Consider the following 18,933-nt stretch of genomic DNA (forward strand, 5'->3'; position numbering starts at 1 on the left):
ACCAGTTAGACACTTTGACTAAAGCTTCTGAAGCATATCTGTTCAATTAATAACCATGCAAATGTACAACCACTCAATCATGCCAAATGTCTTCAAATCTTTCATGAAAAACCATATCAATCTTCACTAAGGGACCTCTTTCTTGCCCCAGCCTCAGCAAATATTGTGGAATAGGTGATGGGATGGAAAGAGGCAGATAGGACCATATTTCTCCACTGTACTGATAGCAAAAGCATGTTTTGTCAGCAGAAGTAAGATTAGCACAGCTAACACACACTGATCCTTCTCGTATCCCTGACTGTATTCCTTCATAATTAGGAGCTAAGAAGTTTTTCTTCAAATGAGGCTCCTTGGGAACTGGGGAAGATAGCTATTGACGAATCAAGGCATACAAGCTGAAGGAGTTCTTCTGGGAAAATAATTCCTTTTTCTTTTTACCTGAACAAGGACTGCAAGATTCAGCTATGTGATACAGCCATAGAAAGTTTTCTTAGCTTCCACTCTACTTACAGAGGGCTTGAGAGCTTGGATTTTCCAAGACATACTAGCATTTTGCAGAATCAGGTGCCTCATTAACAACTAGATGGATTTGTATGTATTGATAAATTGAATCTCTAACCTAAGAAGTTAAAACAGAAAGCTTGTTTACATCAAGTGTTAAGTGTATCAATAGCAAGTATGAAATTACATGTAGAGTGTGTAATAGCATGTATGCAAAGCAGGCTGACAGGCTCTCAGAGTTTCTTCCCAAGCAGAATATGGGCAGATGAGATCAATTTTTCTATGTATAAATGCATCTGCCAAAACATTTTTGTATTTGTTATAATGAGTAATCTGATAAACACTCAAAACATACGGCGTAAGAATCTGAATCTTGGTACGGTCAGGGCACTGTAACCTTCTCCATTCACACACATTTATGAGAAGAGAGAATCTTGCTACTTTCACTGTACTGGCCCTGTGAAGACTCGTGTGGTTGCTAGGTCAAATTCTGGTACGACAAACTTCAGCAGAGACAGAACTTGGTCTTTAGGAATGTACGTCAAGAACCTAAAATACCTATGAGGGAAAATTCTGAATCACAAACATAGTATTATTACACATCTCTTATGCAAATAACATTCACACACCACTGATTCTGAAGTCAAAATGTATGAAAGTAGGAAATGAGAAGCTAATAAACAAAGCAGAAGTCAGTTAGAAACTTTCTCCAAAATCAAATACCAACCTTTTGAAAGCAGTACAATACTTTAAAAATTATTAAAACCATAATGCATTTTGAAATAATTTTTATGTAGACTACTTCTTTAACAATTATTTTATTATTCTTATTTTCCCCTTAGAACAAAAGAACATGGACTGCAGAATGTTGCCCATGTAACTGGGCCATGCAGTTTGGAATTTAATGGACTTGACTGCGATTTGTGTAAGGTGTTGCAAAATCATCACAATGTGCACAATATAAGGAATTTCATAGAACCTTTTCCATTATATTTATTTCTACAGTCAGCAAAATAATATCGAGCTAGGCTAAAAAAAGATGCACCCAGAGCTACAGAATTGCTACTCAGTTCTAAAGCAGACCCCCTGACTTAACGGACCTGGGTGGGTCAGGAATGACCCCGCCTGCTAGAGAAGCACATGCAACAATACACTGCAGAATGACCAGTAACACATCCAGTATGACTTTACGCTTATTTAGCTCCTTATACAAAAGGAACTTAAATGACTTAAAATACAGAATTAGGCAAATATTGTAAATCTTGTCTTTTACAAACAGCAAAAAGAACCAAAGACACTGGAATCGCCCACCTCAGTGGCAGGGGAAGTAACAGTGCTCACAACTGAACTGACTAATGTCAGTAATGCTAACATTACAGCCACTTTTATTTTGCCAACTGCTTCTACCATTTCAAACTTTGCTGTCAACAACAGTCACTATTCAAAACCAAAGATTAATTTCTTTCATCTCATCAGGTCACAGGAATAGGATAGATCTATCAAGGATTTATTCTCTCTCACTGTATATAGAAGAAATAAGACAGTAAAATTGATATCCCCCACTTCTGATTTTTTGAGCCGATGTCTGTTTTTGGAAAGGAACAGCAATGACTAAAGGTGGGTGGCACTCAAATAGCCAGGCATGTAAAGGCTTCTAATACATAACCCACTAATACTCACTGGAGATACAGACCTTCCCCAGTAGGCACACTAACAACATTAACATAATATGCTATTAAGACCAAAAAAGTCAGATGCCCTCACCTCTAAGAAGCAGAGATGGTTTTCAACACTTTTCATAGACATAGATGTTCAGTCAGTATTACCACACAAACAGCCTTCAATCTAAAAGGCAATCCTGAAGACACCTGACCAGAAAAACAAGTGTTCGCCAGGAAACAAGTTTTTGATGTAGATCCTGCACCGCAGTCAGCAGAAGCAGTGGTTAGCTAAGGCCTCAGAACTGCCACGGAAGGCAGCTGCTGAGCTGCAGGGCAGGACAGTTGGGGAACCCAGCACGGTGACAGCACCAGAGGAATGACCATATCTTGTCACCTCCAAGGCCAATATACCCCTTCCCCACTGATTCCCTAGGAATCACATCTTGGAGCACACATATGAAGAGCTCCTGGCAGGAATTCTATCTTTAATTAATTAATGGCAGTGTGACACTGTCCTTTTCCCGAAATTATCTTTCACAGGATATTGTTCCATTTCTCCCACTTCAGCTGCACTGTTTGAAAAGCGGGGAGCAGCCTGGAAGTACATACCCTGGTCTCAGCAAGTCCCTTCCAGCTTCTTTAAAGAGTGAAAACTAAACCCCTTTGGCTCAAAGTATCAGACTGAGACCCTTAAAAAAACCCAACAAAACCCCAGAAGAATCGACAGAAGAGTGCCACCTTGCACTAATAACCCCAACAACCAGAACAACCCAAATCAGAACAGCTGTTAAGACGTTTCTCCGGTTCGGAAAAAACGAGAGCTGCCCAGTCCCGAGCGGAGCGGCTTCGGCTCTCCTGGTGTTTACCTTCCCGGGCACCCGGCGAGGCGGCGGGGACGTTTCTGCACTTCAACAGGCTGAAGTTGCCCCGCAGCCCCCACTGGGGGCTCTGCCGCCACTCCCGGCCCGCGCCGCGCCCGGCGGACGGGGGGTCGGGCGGGGATGTCCGCGCAAACCCTCGGCCGCCGCCGGCCCGCGCCCTCCCCGCCCCGCCGCGGCGCCCCCGCTCACCGTGCTCCGGCCGCCGTCAGGGAGGGCTGCGGGGCGGGGGCCGGGCGGGCAGGGGCGGCCCCGCGGCGCGGCCCCGCTGCTCGGGCCGGCTCACACGTCAGCCCTCGCCACGAGACCCGGATCTGCCGGATCCCGGCTCCCGGCGGCGCCGGGGCCGGGGCGGTGCCGCGCGTTCCCGCCCCCCGCGCCCGCCCCTCCGCCGGCACGGGAGTCCGAGCCCTGCTGCGGGCGGCGGCGGCTGCGGCTCGACCGCACGGTGCGGTTGCGGCGGGCCCGGAGGTGCGCGGCCGCGGGAGCCCGGCCAGCCGGGCGGGGGCAGTTCCCGGCAGCGCGTCGGCCTTAAAATAAAGCTCCAGAAGCTCGCAGCTGAGAGGACGCGGAGACAGTGCCTGCTCCGGGGCCGTGCGTGCCGGCGGGCCCGCCGCAGCCCCCCACGGCCAGGGCTCCGTGCCCCCGTCACAGACACGGTCACTTCGGCCGCTTGCCCATAGCCATCCCCACCGAAGTACGAGGGAATCGACAGGGTAGTTTCTCATCTAGAAATCTAAAGCCTGTTAAGTTGCTCATGACTCACGGACTTCTCAGCAATTAAGGCATCCCCCAAAATATGCATTTAGATGCTGTGGAATGAAATTAAAAAGGAAAATTTCAGATCATGGCTTCTCTGTCAGCCAGTTGTGTTTACCTGTGCCTAGCCAAGGATGAGTGTTGTGGAAAGATGGACCACATCCTGTCCTGGGAACAGTGATACCGTGCAGTAATGCAGTTGGGATTCTACAGGGAAGAAAATCTTATCCTCTAATATTTCAAAGGCTGGCTTACCTCTTCCAAGCCAGGAAACAAGGACAATACTACAATTACGGTGAGAAAAGAAGGTTGGATGGAAGTTGCGAGTGCTTTCAAGTTGATAACTCCTTGTGGCGCCAGTGCCACATATGACCCACATATGACCCACATATAACCCACACAGTCTCATATGACCCACATATGGGGCAAGCTTGGCTGTTCTCATTACTATTTGCAGTTGTAATGGGACTTTTAAGCCTCATTTCATGGCTACAGACTTTTTCTTGAAAGTTTTTTGCTAGTCTTTGGTGTCAGGCCTACGTTACTCTGCCAAGTCTCGGGTGCGTTGCCAGTTTGGCAGCCTTGCACGTCCAGCCATCCTTGGTGTGCAGATCTACCTCTCTCTGAAAGACACAGGTAGGCTACCTCTGCTCAGTTAGGACATAACCATTCCACTTCCTGAGAGGCAGCAGGCAGGCTACCTTTGTCTAGCTGTGCCATGCAGTACTGACTTGCTGTGAATCTTGCCTTTCCTTTCCCATATTTCAGCCCTTTCTCTTGTCTTAGCACCCAACTAACAAGTGGCAATACTGAAAAGGCAGGCAAGGCACTGACACAAAACCAGGCCATCACACAAAACAGCTAAACTATGCAGGGCTTGTATCATCTTGTATACCTCAATCCAGTGAACTGAATCTCTGGTAGGGCACTAGGGATGCTAAAATTTATCTTTAATTTGGAAATATGGAACTACATCCCTACAATGTTTCCTGGGAGAACAGGTTTCTTGACAACCTGTCCAGGAGTTTAGACTGCAACTGGAACCATGAACATCAGCAACATCAAGGTACACTTGGCTTGAAGTATACTTTGGTTGTTCTGGCCAAACACTGAGCTAACCTAGACAACGGTGTCAGAGGGTAGTCACAGGCAGAATGATCAACTGTTAGCTGCATCCTTCCTCCCAGCTCTCCCTCAGTCATCCTCCTAACCCTTCACCAGGAACAAGCCACCCTTGAAACAAGCAGAGGCAGCTTCCCAACACCATTAAGCAGCCTTGCCAATATGTCTCATACACAGAGCACACAAGACTAGCCATTGTTCTAGAAAATGGATCTGAGATCCTGAAATCCTAAAATGAGACACAGCTTACCATTAGTCCTGGCTCAAACAAGAGAGGAGAGTAATGGCAACTACACAATAGCAGAGAGGAAGGTTCTTCCTGCCAAGCTGAGGCAGGAGTGCCGAACACTTCTATTTTCTTGCCAAACATTTCTATTTTCTTGCCAAACAGCTCTTGGACAAAGTCAAACAGCCTGCTGTTGCTAAAAGGGTGGCAAGCATACTTGGAGCAACCATTGAAATTGAGAAGCGAGTCTCATAGTGATTGATTCTTGGAGAACTGAATTTGAACAATCCTAGAACTGGAAGGGCAAGACTAAGTGAGCTGGACCAGCAGCATCAGATTCCTTGTCAGAAATAATATGAGCCTGCAAAGAGTCTGTAAAGGAGAGGCAGGAGCTCATGGTGATGACAACTGAGTGATGTACAAGAAAGCAGTATGCAGTGATGGCACTTACAGCTAGAGCTGTGACGTCTTCCTCTCTTTGAATCAAATGCAGCCTCTTCAACCCCTGGCGAATTACACCTTTCTGCCTCATTTCTCACATCACCCCATTCAGGTAATGTCTGGTAATGTCTTGGAATTCTGCCTTGAAAAGGTGTGCAAGCAGCACTATCTGGGCAGCCAGCCCTCTAGGTGAGATACAACCTACCCCTCCCTACTCTGGTTTCTTCACCTCATGTTGTTACTGCAAAATTCTGCCTATCTGTAAATAGTTTTACGTAACTGGTCTCAGTAAAAAGCTGAGGGTTTTTTCAGTATTGCATTCTGCATTATTTACACTGCCTTTTTGACATCAAAATAACAACTGTTTTCCTGATTATTTTTCTTTGTTCAACATATATGTTTCTATTGGCATTCTTGGAAATATAGGAGGCCAAGGGGCCTAATGAAGGATGAAACTTTAGACAATGAACTGTCAAAGAAGAGGGGCAAGCAATAGGAGCTACAGAAAGTAGAAACCAGGAACAAGAGAAATAATGCATAAGCTTTTTTGCTTTCAAATCAGCAAGAACATATACTTAAGCAAAAAGTAGCTGAGTATTTTGCATAAAAGATTTTGCCAGAGCATCCCTCAGAATTTGTCCCTCCTGGTTCCCATGGGCAAATGAACAAGCCATAGCAGGCACTGATTCTATCTCAGCTTCCTACTCCCAGGCTTCAGCCATCTGCTCCCCTTTATACTCACAAATTTAGCGCACGATACAGTAAAACAAGATCCTGATACGGAGGCTGTTTTCAGACTCACTCTATGAAGTTGCCTTTCTGGCAGTCAAACTATGATGAAAACAGTGATGACTTAGGCTACTTTATGAACAAAGACATGAGGTGCATTCAAAATCAGCTAGTAACAAGGACAGAATAGTAAATTCACTGATTTTGGCACACTAAAATAATTGTGCTGCCCACTGCCAAGCTAAAACTGTGAAAACTTCTCTGCTTGAAGGGCAGAAGATGGTAATGTTCCTTCCACCAATAACTCTGTACAATGGAAGAAAGTGGGAGCTGAGCAAAACTTACTATGACATTCTCTACATCCACCATCTGACAGTAGTGTGGATTGGGCACTTTGTAAAGCAACAGGCAGATGTCACATTCCACATCACAGTGCTGGCTTCCAACTTTTCTACTCCAATAGGTGATGGAAAAGCAGGAATCATGCTGATGATCTAACTTGCCAAATAGTGGATGAGCTTGTTTACAGACACCCAAGAACATTACTTTTCCCATTCTGAAGTTCTTTTTCTGCTGATGTTCTTCTCATCTTTGCTGCATAAGTGATGTCACTAGGCATTGCATTGCTGACATCCAGATACTCTGTGGAGTGGAAACTCTTCTTCTGCAATTAATGCAATTTTATCAGATCTGAAAAATTACCTAGAAATGGGGCAAATCCTCTTAATGTAACTCCTTTTCTGTCCGCTTCCTCTCTTCTTGTATGCAGTCCGTAATGAGTAGATAATGCTATTCCCAGAAGGAGTACGGATGAAACTCTGCTGTAAATTTTGATACTGAAGAGCCACTTGGAAGAGGTCTGCAGAATGGTGGAAAATGGCACCCAGGAAGTGGAAAGGAAAAGATCATAAAAATCCTTGTAGTAGCAAGGTAGGAGAGGCCTTTTGGTAGCAACACTGGGTTTTTTTGAAAGGGAAATCTAATTTTGGAAGAAGAAGCCAAGTCCTTTGGAAAGTTGCTCACAAACATTCCTAGAATTCAGCTGGGCTGGCATCTCACAAAGCACTGGAGAATTGCAAAGCACTTTGGGACACTAGGCAGCAAGCCTGTGAATTGGCTGGCACAAAGACTATATTGTGTACTTAGGTTAATTTAACAGATATTTAGTCATGTGATCACCCCTGAAACAAATTTCAACTGCCAGATTTTCTGTCAATGTGCAGATACAAGCTTAATGAACACTCAATCACAATTGTCAGAACTCGCAGAAAAAATATGGCTCAGTGGAAAAAAGAAACTCCACTGAAATTGTCAGATGATCTATGGAGGATCATTTATGCTCCTGAAGCATCAACACACCAACACAGACTTTTGGGATCAATTAGCCACAGTCCAGGGAAAACGATCAAAAAGGACTGCTCCAATGCTGCCAGATCACAGCTGCCACTGAAGTCTTCCAAACAAGGAAATGGATGAAGGAAATCTGAAGTTGAGTGGTTGACAAGGATTATTTTACACTTACCTAAAATATTGACTAGTAACTTAGAGTAACTATGAAATGCAAGCAGGCCAATTGGGACATTTACAAGATCAGGCTTGCAAAAAATAATTTAAAAATAGAGGATTAAGTCCTGAACCACCGAATTGTTAATGATAACACTTGCTGCTAAAGATATACCATCTGAATTAGGCTGAAATGGCTCTGAAGTATTAGAACAATAAGTTCTCAGTAACCATTTAAGTTAATGGTCCACTAAATTTCATTATGATGGATAATTATTCAGTCACTGTTGAGAACATTATTTTGCAAATACTTTGGGAAATTCCCTCTAAAAATGTGGTCTCAATGAACCAACACTGGTATAAAAAAATTGTTTTTCCTCTGAAACAGAAACCATAATAGCAGCTGCACAATTGTGGTGACCTTCTTGCAAAGGAAAGACGAGAAACAGTGTGAATGCTTCATAAGAAACTGTAGTTCACAGCCATAAACTTACCAGCAGCTAACATTGCTATATTCATCTGAAAATTGCTACCACTTGGGAAAAACACATCTCATGTCACCCTCTATGTTCAGAGCTATTTCAGCATTCAGTCTCAAAATGCCTCTGAACACGAGTCAGAGTCCTCAACTGTTACAGTTCTCAAAGACTTGAAAAAAAAAATCCCTGTTCATTTCCAAGTGAACCTCTAAGAGAAGCCATATCTAATAGATGAACAACAAGCTCAAAATGTGAGAGAGGAGATTTGGCAAATATTAGGTGCAGAAGAAGATGTGAGAGAAGGAGATGAAAATAAGATCCCAAAAGATTTTTTTAACGCTTTACTACATATAACTAAAAAGCAGCAATGAGTTAAATTTTTTGGTCAGGAGCAGCTGAGAATTACTCTGATCTGAAATAGATATATGCAGTTTTGCAGTTAGTATTAAGCACTCAGTATATGACTGAAATTTAAGAGTAACCATCCATTAAAAAGCCAAGGCATTATTTACCAAGAAAAAGGAGATAACAAAAAGAGAAGACATCACACATCACTGAGGAGGTGTATCAAAAGGCATAACTCTGCCAGTCAGTGCTTGGAGAACAACATAAAACATCTCTGCCATGTTTTATGCTACAGAGAACTACAGAGAACTAAAGCACATTGTTGGAAAAGAATCTGGTCTGTTGTCACTGTAAGCATAGTGATCTGGTCTGGTTTCTGTAGCACATTCAATCATACTTTTTATTTCAGAAATCAGAACATGAGTATTGACAAGTGAACTAGAAATGACTGCTTTCTCAGCTGGGCAAGATCTCTATAGACATAATGCAAGGGTTTTAACTTGTGCACATTTGCTTTTGAGCAAATTTTGTTTGAGGATGTGGTATGATGCAGCTCGGTATTTGCTGTAGTATGTCAAAATGGTTGAAGAGGAGCTGTAAACCCTACAAGTGGGTTAGTATAAGAAAGAAAATTAGGCTTTACAAAACTTGACAGCACTGTCAGGTCAGGAAAAAAGAATTCTGTAGTATACCCTCAGCAAGTTTGCCAACACCACCAAGCTGAGTAGAGTGAACAACATGCTGGAGGGTAGGGATACCTTCCAGAGGCACCTTGACCTTGACAGACTTGAGAGGGGGGTCTGTGTGAATCTTATCAAGTTCAACAAGGCCAAGTGCAAGGTCCTGCACATGGGTCAGGGCAATCCCAAGGACAAATACAGGCTGGGAGGAGAATGGATTGAGAGCAACTTTGCTGGGAAGGACTTGGGGGCACTGATGGATGAGAGGCTGGACATGAGCCAGCAATATGCACTTGCAGCCCAGAAAGCCAATCATATCCTGGGCTGCATCAAAAGAAGTGTGGTCTGTAGGTCAAGGGAGGTGATTTGCCCCTTCTACTCCGCTCTCATGACACCCCACCTGGAATACTTCAGCCAGCTCTGAGGCCCCCAACATAAGAAGGACATGGACCTGATAGAGCGAGTCCAGAGGAGGCCGCGAGGATGATCAGAGGGATGGAACACCTCTCCTATGAGGAATGGCTGAGAGTTGGGGTTGTTCAGCTTGAAGAAAAGAAGGCTCTGGGGAGACTTTATTGCATCCTTCCCATATCTAAAAGGAGCCTAGAAGAAGGCTGGAAAGAGACTTTTTACAAGGGCTTTTTACAATAGCTTTAATAGCTATTAGGAAGAAATTCTTTACTGTGAGGGTGGTGTGGCACTGGAACAGGTTGGCCAGAGAAGCTGAGGTTGCCCCATTCCTGAAAGTGTTCAAGGCCAGGTTGAATGGGGCTCTGAGTAACCTGGTCTAGTGGAAGGTGTCCCCAATGGCAGGGGTTTGGAACTAAGTTATCATTAAGGTCCCTTACAACCCATTCTATGATTCCATTCAGCTCACATTTCACAATTTATAGATTTTGCAAAAACACCACACAGATTAAGGGAAACCATTTCAGTGTTTGAAAGTATGAATTTATATTTTCAGTGTTTAAATGTTCTTACCTTTTGTTAAGTGACTAAAGTAATTAGTGGACATAGATGACATCTCTAAAACTGAAGGTAATTCCTGAAAAAAAGGATGGAAAGATTTGAAGCCAAAGCCATATTATAGCAGAAGCCCAACTCCTCAGCAGAGAAACTACTGAGGGAGCCAGACCCTTCCCAGTGGTGCCTGGTGACAGAGAAAGACCTGAACACAGAAAAACATTTCTTTACTCTGATGGTAATTGAACGCTGGTAGAGGCTGCCCAGAAAGGCTGTGGTGTCTCTATCCTTAGAGATATTCAAGTGGACATGGTCCTGTTAGGCAACCTGCTCTGGCTGACCCCCCTTTAACAGGAAGAGTGGACTAGATGATCTCAGGAGGTCCCTTCCAACCTTGACCATGCTGTGATTATGTGATACTGTGCCACTCAAGAGGGAGCCCAGGAGCAGGTACATCTGCAAAGCACCTTCACTGCAATTTCAGAGGAAGTAAAATTATTTGGGATGAGTGATATCAAAATACAGGGATAGTACAACACCTAGAAATAACTCTTCAGCAAGTGTTAATATCTTTTATGTCTGCTCTGTGTTTGGGGAATGGACCAACAGTGTAACATCACAAAATTCCTAGGACTAAGAGTTAGAATCTGTAAAATCTTGAGAGGAAATCATACAGCATGATTGACCATCTCCCAGCATGACTAACCTCTAATCGAGGAAAGAAAAATACAGTCTAGAATACTGTCTTTAAAAGCTGACTAGTACCAATTTACCATGTGATCTCTTTGCACTCTATCAGAAAGATGGGAAAGCTGTAATAGGGAATTTTATGAGATGGGTTATACTTCACTGAAACTGCTATAATTGCTACCCTTCATTTGAGAAAAATGTACAAGACAAGAAACTCCTTACACCTAAACTAGATCTTTCACCTAAACAAAGGCTTATGCTACTACTGAAAAGAAAGACATAGAATAGTAGGGATTTTTCTAGATACTGTTCTGTGACACATCGTGTGCCTGGCAGAGATCCACAGACCAGAGAAACGGCTTGGATGTGCTGTGTTCAGGGAAACTGTACATTACTCAATACAGACACTATTTGAGCCTTGTTTAACTTGACTTTATCCTCCATGTTCTCTAATAACTTACCAGGTGCTATGTTCTTTCTAGCCATATGGCCGAACTGGAGACAATCAGGTTAGGAGAACAACAAATCAGATTGTCTTGACTTGTATTCTTGAATTGGTCCTTACCAGTTTCCATGATTTCAAATGCAGTTTAATTAACTTTTTACACAGCTGTGGTCTAAACAGTGACTAGGGATTTAGACTTAATGATTTAACCCTAAATTATTATTCTACGGTAGTAAGATTAATAGAAAAGTTCGGGTTTTCTTTTTTCTAATACAAAATTGTTCTAGTCTCCAAAATGCAGCTATTTTAGGATGGTATCAACATATCAACAGCAATACAGCTTGACAAATTACCCATCTGTCATGGCTGAGCTCTTTCTGGATGATCTCTGACAAACTTAACTATTTTGTAAATTTTTATTGTAGACAGTTCCAAAAGACTTTCCTCAGTCGGATTTGATGCCCATCATGACAGATTATACTGTAGTTTAGCAAGATGGCCATCATTAGAAATAAGTTCAAATTCTAGTTACAATTTTCAAAAAGCCTCGGAATCAAAAATTGCTAGATTGAGCAATAATAGCTGAATTCAAGAGCACCAGTTTTCTTTTTTTATTAAAAGGAATGGTATTGTCCTACCTTTCAGGATCCCTAAAATGTCTTGTGCTTTACAAAATAGAGAGACCATTGAAGGAATTCTTAACAGTTGATGATGCAAAGTACACTGGAGTATGTTCTGTCTGTGGTTTCGCTTCTGATTTTACTGCACGTATTCTTGTATTATACTGTGGTTATTTATACATCTTTAATGCATATTCTCTTAAAGGCTGGAAACCTTTTTTGAGTTGGGACCACATGTACTGTATAACACTATTGCCTGCAGGAGCTTAAACCATCTCTGGAGCCTGCATGGATGGCTCTATGTCTCAGGGTACATACATGTAAGAGGAAAGCTGTTTAGTCCCATCCTTTTCTCCTGAGAAGACACAGTGATAATGTAGGAGAGCCATTTACAACATATGCTCCCTGAATAAGTGTTGCCTATATTTTCAAAGGAAAAGACAGAAAGCCAGGTGGAGGCATCCCAGAGACCTACATTTGATATATATGCTGTCAGTTGGACCACTTTGTACACGATGAGCTTCCCAGCAGTTAGCTTATCTACACTGTCAGGAATATGAAAATATTTTAGCAAATAAAGATCACTGCCAAAGAAAGGGGGTTTATTTTTCATTTACCCTGGATTCCCACATTCATTCAATTACTACTTCATAATTATTTGCTGTTCCAGTTCTAGTTCTAAACCCAACTCTCCTAATGAGAGACTCTAACTCTACCCCTAAACAATCACTTCAAAATATTAATGTCATTTTATCTTCTCTCTTACTTGCTTCATTTAGGTATTACCACTGCACTGAACAACAAATTTAAGCTTCCATCTTCAAGGTCTGATGTACTTCAGTCCTGAGGACATTTACAAAATAGAGGTTTTTCTGAGCATCAGCCTGAAACTGATTTCAGCCCCTATTAGTTATTAAAATAGCAGCAATTGTTCTTCAGTCACAAATCCTAAAGACATGAGGGGAAGATAATGTCCAGCTGGCCAAGAAAAGCTGTCCAGGTGCCCTGTTAAGGCAGCTCTAAGTCCCTTTTGTACCTTTCTATGAAAGGAAGATCACCATATTTAATTATATAAAGTTACATAGATTTGATAAGGTACTATAAGTTATTACATTAATAGATGGTAATACAAAATACTTAAAATGGGATAAATTCTTCACTCGGTGTAGAAAATATTTCTGAGTGGAAAACAATATACCAGCAACATAGCGTGATGACTAAATGCTTTTTATCGTGGACCAAGTCATCTCTTCCCTTATAACTCTAATATTCATTAAACTACTAATAATAGCCATGTTAGGTTGTGAAAACTATTTCTATATTCACAACTTGCTTTCACTTTGAAAGGACCCTCAAAAAGATTGCTATCTTCTTTTTGTAATAGGAAGAAAGTAGTGTAGCTTTACACATCTTCCTTTTTAAGAAAGCTTTTAGTTCCCTATAGTCAACTTGTCATCTGCAGATGCCAAATTTTTCAAGGTAGATGCTTGCTCATTAAGAATATTAATAAACTGGAGACCTTCTGCAAAATCCCAAGAACTATCTCACAGTTGTACCTGCCTTTTTTTTTCCTTCTTTTTTTTTTTCTTCATGAAGCCACAAGAAATTGCCCTTAGACCCCGAGGTGTGTGTACCACCAGTTGAAAGTCACTCCTCCACAAAGAAGTGGAAGCTTAGAAACCCAGTAATTTTGCAAACAGACTTAAAAGCATTGAGTCTGTTTATATCTGTGTTTTCCTACCAGAAACATCAGATTCAGATGTAACATTAATTTAGAAGATATTGGCAGGCCACTAAATTAATAGAAGTCCAGGGTGTCCTGTCAATTTATAATAGAAGTTCATTACAAGTGAAGAAAACAATAGGATGTTATTAAACTACCAAAAATTTCTGCACATTCATTATTTAATTAAAACTTTGCTATGTCTTGTTTAAGCCATAGATGGATTGATGTAAAATCAATACTTGAATTGATTTCTGGTCTAACTCCACTAATTCAGATGAATTTCATCATATGAATTAAAATTGAATTACTTCAGATCACTCTAATGTTTAGTTAGAACCCGTAGTGCCTTTTAATGCATGTATATGTCTGCTGCTAATTACATGAAAAATCTAAATTGTTAAGTGCAGGCATCATGAGTGAATACCTTCTCTCTCTTCCGTAACATCGCATTAGTTTCTGTTCTCCTGTTTTTGGCATTTCTGCCTGCAGAACTCCTACAAGTTCTTCCTCAAGGCAGTGACAGTACCGTGAGCTCTTTGTAAGGCAAAGGGCTTCCCAACAGAGGGATCCGTCTCAAGCGAGCAAGCCAAACTGCCTGTTCCACCCAGGAGAGGGCACTCTCACACTTGGCCACGCAACCAGACATGGGCACCTATAGGAGGAACAGGAAAGTTAAGATGACAACTTAAAACTCGGTCAACTTGCACGACCAGTTAGTTATTTTTATAAATAAAGCTAATCTTCGCAATAAGTTGAGTCATCCAGATGCTGCTACAACAGGAACACACTATGACAGACAGTAAACGTGCGGGCTAAATTTACTCGTAGTCTCTGAAATGTGCTGAATTATATGCAGCTAAAAAAGACAATTTCTGGCATGTAGGCCTCTCTGTTAAAAGCTGGGATCATAAAAAGAGAGCTGTAGGTGTAACTTCAGTGGAAAAAGAAGGTTAAATTTAAAATCAACCTAGTTATATGAATATTATTTGCTGCTGAATTTTTTTAAATAAAGCATTATTATAAATGAGCATATGAACATTTAAAGGCAAAATGCATATAATCTAATACTAACATAGCCTTTAAAGTTAATACTCATATAGATAGCTCATGAAATAAATAAAATAAGAATTAAAAATGCTACAGGTTCAACCCCTGTTTCTAAAGCGACTGAAATCAATATACATATCTCTTGAGACAGCTCTCCTCTCCAATAAGAAATCCTCCAGCAACAACGAGAGAAGATCAAGCCTGATAGTTTTGATTTTTCTAAACTAAAGCCAAGATGAGGAGGGGGAAGTCTTGTTATGCAAGACATAAAACAGCAAAAGAGGAACAGAATGCTGCATGCTGGAAAGCTATCATTTCAAAAGTGTAATTTTCCTGTAATCATGGGGAACAACCTCAATAATTCCAAATTCTCTCTGAGTAATTCTAATAGAAAAATATACCATTAATATGAACAGAATAAAATTAGGAGAATATGAAAATGAGAAAAAGATCTCCAAGAATTTTAACTTGAAGAACATATATTTGATCATACTTAGTGGGGTCATAAACACGGTGGAGTCCCCAGGCAGTTCACCAGGGCTGTGGGGCATCCAGAGTCTCAGAGAGATGGACCATGCACATGGTGACTATTCGGATGCACAGTGAGTCCAACACACGCGAACTATGCATGAGCAACAGCCACTCTTCCATGAAAAGGTGGGCAACTGTGTCCTATATATAGGTTGTATGATAGACAATACTTCCCATATGACATGGGAAATGATACAGGATACATGATTTAGGATGTTTGGTTATCCTAGCATTGGCTAATGAACATTGTCAGCCTTTCCCTATCGAGAGCTTGGGCTGAGGCCTTACAACCACTGATCTTATGTTACAGACACTGATCCTATTAACTTTACTCCTGCAGTAATCTTACATAGTTTGAACTTCATTTATATACGGTATCTCCTGCTCCCACTTCTAGAAGTACTTCAAAGCAATATGCCAAACATAGTAAACAATATGGATACTCAGAATTGTATCTCCCGCTCTATTAGTTATGGTCAACACCAACGCACAAAAGAATAGACCAATCTGCAGCTGGTCTGTGAGAGTTGCTATTGAAAGAACTGTTTGGTTTGAGGCTAAATTGATGATAGGATCAATGAAAGAGCTATCTTCTGAAATCAGATACACTACAAAATTTTATAATTCAAAATGTGAGCTGACTATGTTCAATGGACTAGAGTTTTACATTTTGTGTATGGATTTTTCTAAGGGCAAAAGACTAATGAGAACTTAATTCAGAGGATAAACATAGGACTATATTATCAACATACCATAAAATATACTATGGAGTCAGACATGGAAGTCACTGAAATCAACACAAAGAGGGGATGTTATAATTTTTTTCTAAGCATTTTCTTATTTAACAAAAACAAAACAAAAACAAACAAAAAGCCCCAAACCAAAAAAACCCTAAAGCAAACTAAAATAAAAACTCAAAGCCCCTATTCTAGGACTGCTAGTCTATGGTCCTGTTCTGTCCTAAAACCCTGTAGAGTCTTCTGTAAAATAGTAAACTATAATAAAGCATAAAATATAGGAGGTATACAATGATAACCCCAGCATGCTGATTACATAAGGTACCGATTTTTATGTAATTTTGATCCTGTCAAAACTCATCATTGCTCTGTTCTACCACCTAAAAAGCCTTCCTATCTTTCAGCAAGAGAAAATTAACACAGTATATGGAGATTATGAAACAGCTGTGAGATAAGTGAAAGATGTGTTTTAAGGCAAGAGAAAGGAGTGGGGTATACTAAGGAAAAGAGATACAGTAATTCATATTATTCATTCAAATTTCATTTCTGCAGTAACGGACTCTGACATTTGTAATCCAAATGAGCACATGAAAATGAACCTAGGTACAAACCAGGCAAAATCATTGCCCTTTACTACAGCCTTTACTGGATGTCTACTACCTATAACATACAAGCATACTCACAGGAACACAAAGGACTCTGACACTTGATAAAGGTCATGTTTTCTACTCCATTCAGAGCAAAATCTGAATATCAGAAGATCAGCTTCTTTCTATGAGCTGTCTTAAAATATGTGAGGCATTTAACCCAGAGATTTTATGTACTACCTTTATAATTTTTGTCTATAGTCCTCATAGGAGCACAGCACACCATAAACCGAACTTTCATCTAAGAGCTCTAAGAGGCAGAAAAGAGTTATTACCCTTATTTTACTGGTGAGAGCCAATGGCACAGAAAATCACAGCCTACCTCTTTCAAAAGGAACTTAAGACACATCAGAGGGACTTAGATGTCTAAATTATTCTGAAGATGAAGGTCCAAGATCATACCGTAAGTCATTAAAAAGAAATCAGACCTACTGCAAAATGGTCCTTCTCAAAAAAGTACTGAAAACCTCAGATGAAAAGCTGCATTGTACAATACATTTAAAACAAGTTTTGGTCTGAAGAAGACCTAATTTGATGAACAGATGCCCATGGTACAACATTTTTGCAAAAAAATTGACTTTTTCCAGTCAAACCAAAGGGGAAGAGTAAACACACAGAGAAAGGACTAGATGCTTCTGTATATAGTTGCCAGATTTTTTTTTTTGTTTGGCTCATACTTTCTTTACTGTGTATATAAAAGTCAAAATGCTGTGTATACTAATGGAGATAAATAAACAGCACTTGCAGATGACAGCCATACCAGAAGTAGACATTTGTTGAGATAAACGTCTATGTCGTACATTGTCCTGCAGTGCACGGTTAAAAGGGGGCCCTATAAATTGTTTCTATAAACCTTAATGTCTTGAAAGCCTCTAGTTCCTGAATAAACAACAGTTCTAAATGCAATCTCACGTTCCCCTCTGAAAATCCATCTATGCCCTTCCATAGCTTGCCTTATTTTACACAGCTCAAGCTAGCAGGGATGATTAGTGTTATCCTATTTCAGATTCCAGAACAGAAGCAACATCTGTGGGTCCTCGTGTTTGCTTCTGCAATAAAACGTAACAGTCCATTAGGCAGGACAGACGTTCGGCTTTTACTCTACTTTCAAAATCTTGTAGCAGAATCCGTAGAAAGAAATAGTTCCTTACGCTGTCCCCTCAGAGCTGCCTGTTCCTCGGCCTCCCGTGTGAGGAGACACCGGCGTCTGCAAAAGAAGGGTGAGGGTGGAAAGAGGGCAAGGCGCTGGTCCGGGAGCATGAGGGGAAAAACATAGATGGGAGCAGCTGTATGGGCCAGGTTGACTAGATTCTCAAGGCACGTGAGACATTCCTGGGTTTTTTTTTGCTCGGGGGCTTCCCTAGCAAACATGCCAGCTGTTCCCTCTGGGACACCTCAGGCTTTTCCCCCGCTACCTCGGACCGGCCCAGCTCTCCCGAGAGCGCTCCGTCACCCCTGCCCCAGCCGGTGCCTCGGGGTTCACCTGGTGCGGGGAGAGGGCCGGGCGGGAGCCGTGACAACACAACGGCCTCCGCTGTGCCCCGGGGGCCGCCTGCGGGCTTTACCCGAGGAGGTTCCTCCTCACGCTCTCTCCTGAGCCCGCCCGGTCCGTGCCGGGCCGAGCATCGCGAGCGGGTCTGCGGGCAAGTGTCCCTGGGGCGGGCGGCCAGCAGGGCGGACCTCTGCGCGTCCCCGGGTGGGCAGCGCACCCTTCCCCGCGGGGGCAGCGGAGAGGAGGTGACCCAGAGCGCAGCCGCCTCGCCAGCACCACCGGGCCCCGGCCCCGGTGCCGCTCCGGCCGCGCTCCCGCGGCCCCTCCTGAGGAGCAGCGACGGCCCCACCGCGCATGCTCGGCGCGGGCGCCATTTTGGTGGGGCCGGGAGTTCTCCAGCGGAGCGACGGCGGAGCTCGCTGGGCCCGGCGCGGAGGGGCGGCGAGGGGGTGCCCGCTGCGGAGATGGCCAACATCGCGGTGCAGAGGATCAAGCGGGAGTTCAAGGAGGTGCTGAAGAGCGAGGAGGTCAGAACCTCTCCCCCTGCGCGCTGCCGCCACCCTCCCCCGTGTGAGCGTGGGCAGCGGGGGACGGTGCGGGCGCCCCGCCGGCCTGCGCGGGGACCCCGCTCCCCTCCCGGCCCCACCTCCCCGCGCCGGGGGTGGGTCCGTCCCGCGGCCTCGGGGAGGGGAATGGCGATTCCCGGGGAGA

The 18,933-nt window shown here is 42.7% G+C and overlaps 2 protein-coding genes across 7 annotated transcripts in view; one reads left to right on the forward strand and one right to left on the reverse strand.

Moving 5' to 3' along the window:
* SMIM14 (small integral membrane protein 14) overlaps positions 1-18,337 on the reverse strand; it is a 56,191-nt gene extending 37,854 nt beyond the window's left edge. Inside the window, exons 1-2 of one of the 5 annotated variants that reach the window (XM_032685859.1) lie at positions 17,882-18,337; positions 14,193-14,420 (exon numbers count right to left, since the gene is read on the reverse strand). In XM_032685859.1, coding sequence (XP_032541750.1) covers positions 14,193-14,213 — 21 coding nt within the window. In that variant the 5' untranslated portion in view covers positions 14,214-14,420; positions 17,882-18,337. Of the gene's footprint in view, positions 1-2,265; positions 2,370-3,028; positions 3,125-3,232; positions 3,312-14,192; positions 14,421-17,881 lie in introns of those variants that run through there. The other 4 variants (XM_032685860.1, XM_032685858.1, XM_032685861.1 and 1 more) reach the window with 4 other exon arrangements.
* A 237-nt stretch (positions 18,338-18,574) lies between these two features.
* UBE2K (ubiquitin conjugating enzyme E2 K) overlaps positions 18,575-18,933 on the forward strand; it is a 46,110-nt gene continuing 45,751 nt past the window's right edge. The window contains exon 1 of one of the 2 annotated variants that reach the window (XM_032685857.1): positions 18,575-18,749. Coding sequence is in view for 1 of the 2 variants with exons in the window: in XM_032685856.1 (XP_032541747.1) it covers positions 18,687-18,749 (63 nt within the window). In the remaining variant the exon portion in view is untranslated. The remainder of the gene's footprint in view (positions 18,750-18,933) is intronic. The other variant, XM_032685856.1, reaches the window with a different exon arrangement.

The sequence above is a fragment of the Chiroxiphia lanceolata genome, chromosome 4 (genome assembly GCF_009829145.1).
Source record: "Chiroxiphia lanceolata isolate bChiLan1 chromosome 4, bChiLan1.pri, whole genome shotgun sequence".
In the NCBI taxonomy this organism is placed as follows: domain Eukaryota; kingdom Metazoa; phylum Chordata; class Aves; order Passeriformes; family Pipridae; genus Chiroxiphia; species Chiroxiphia lanceolata.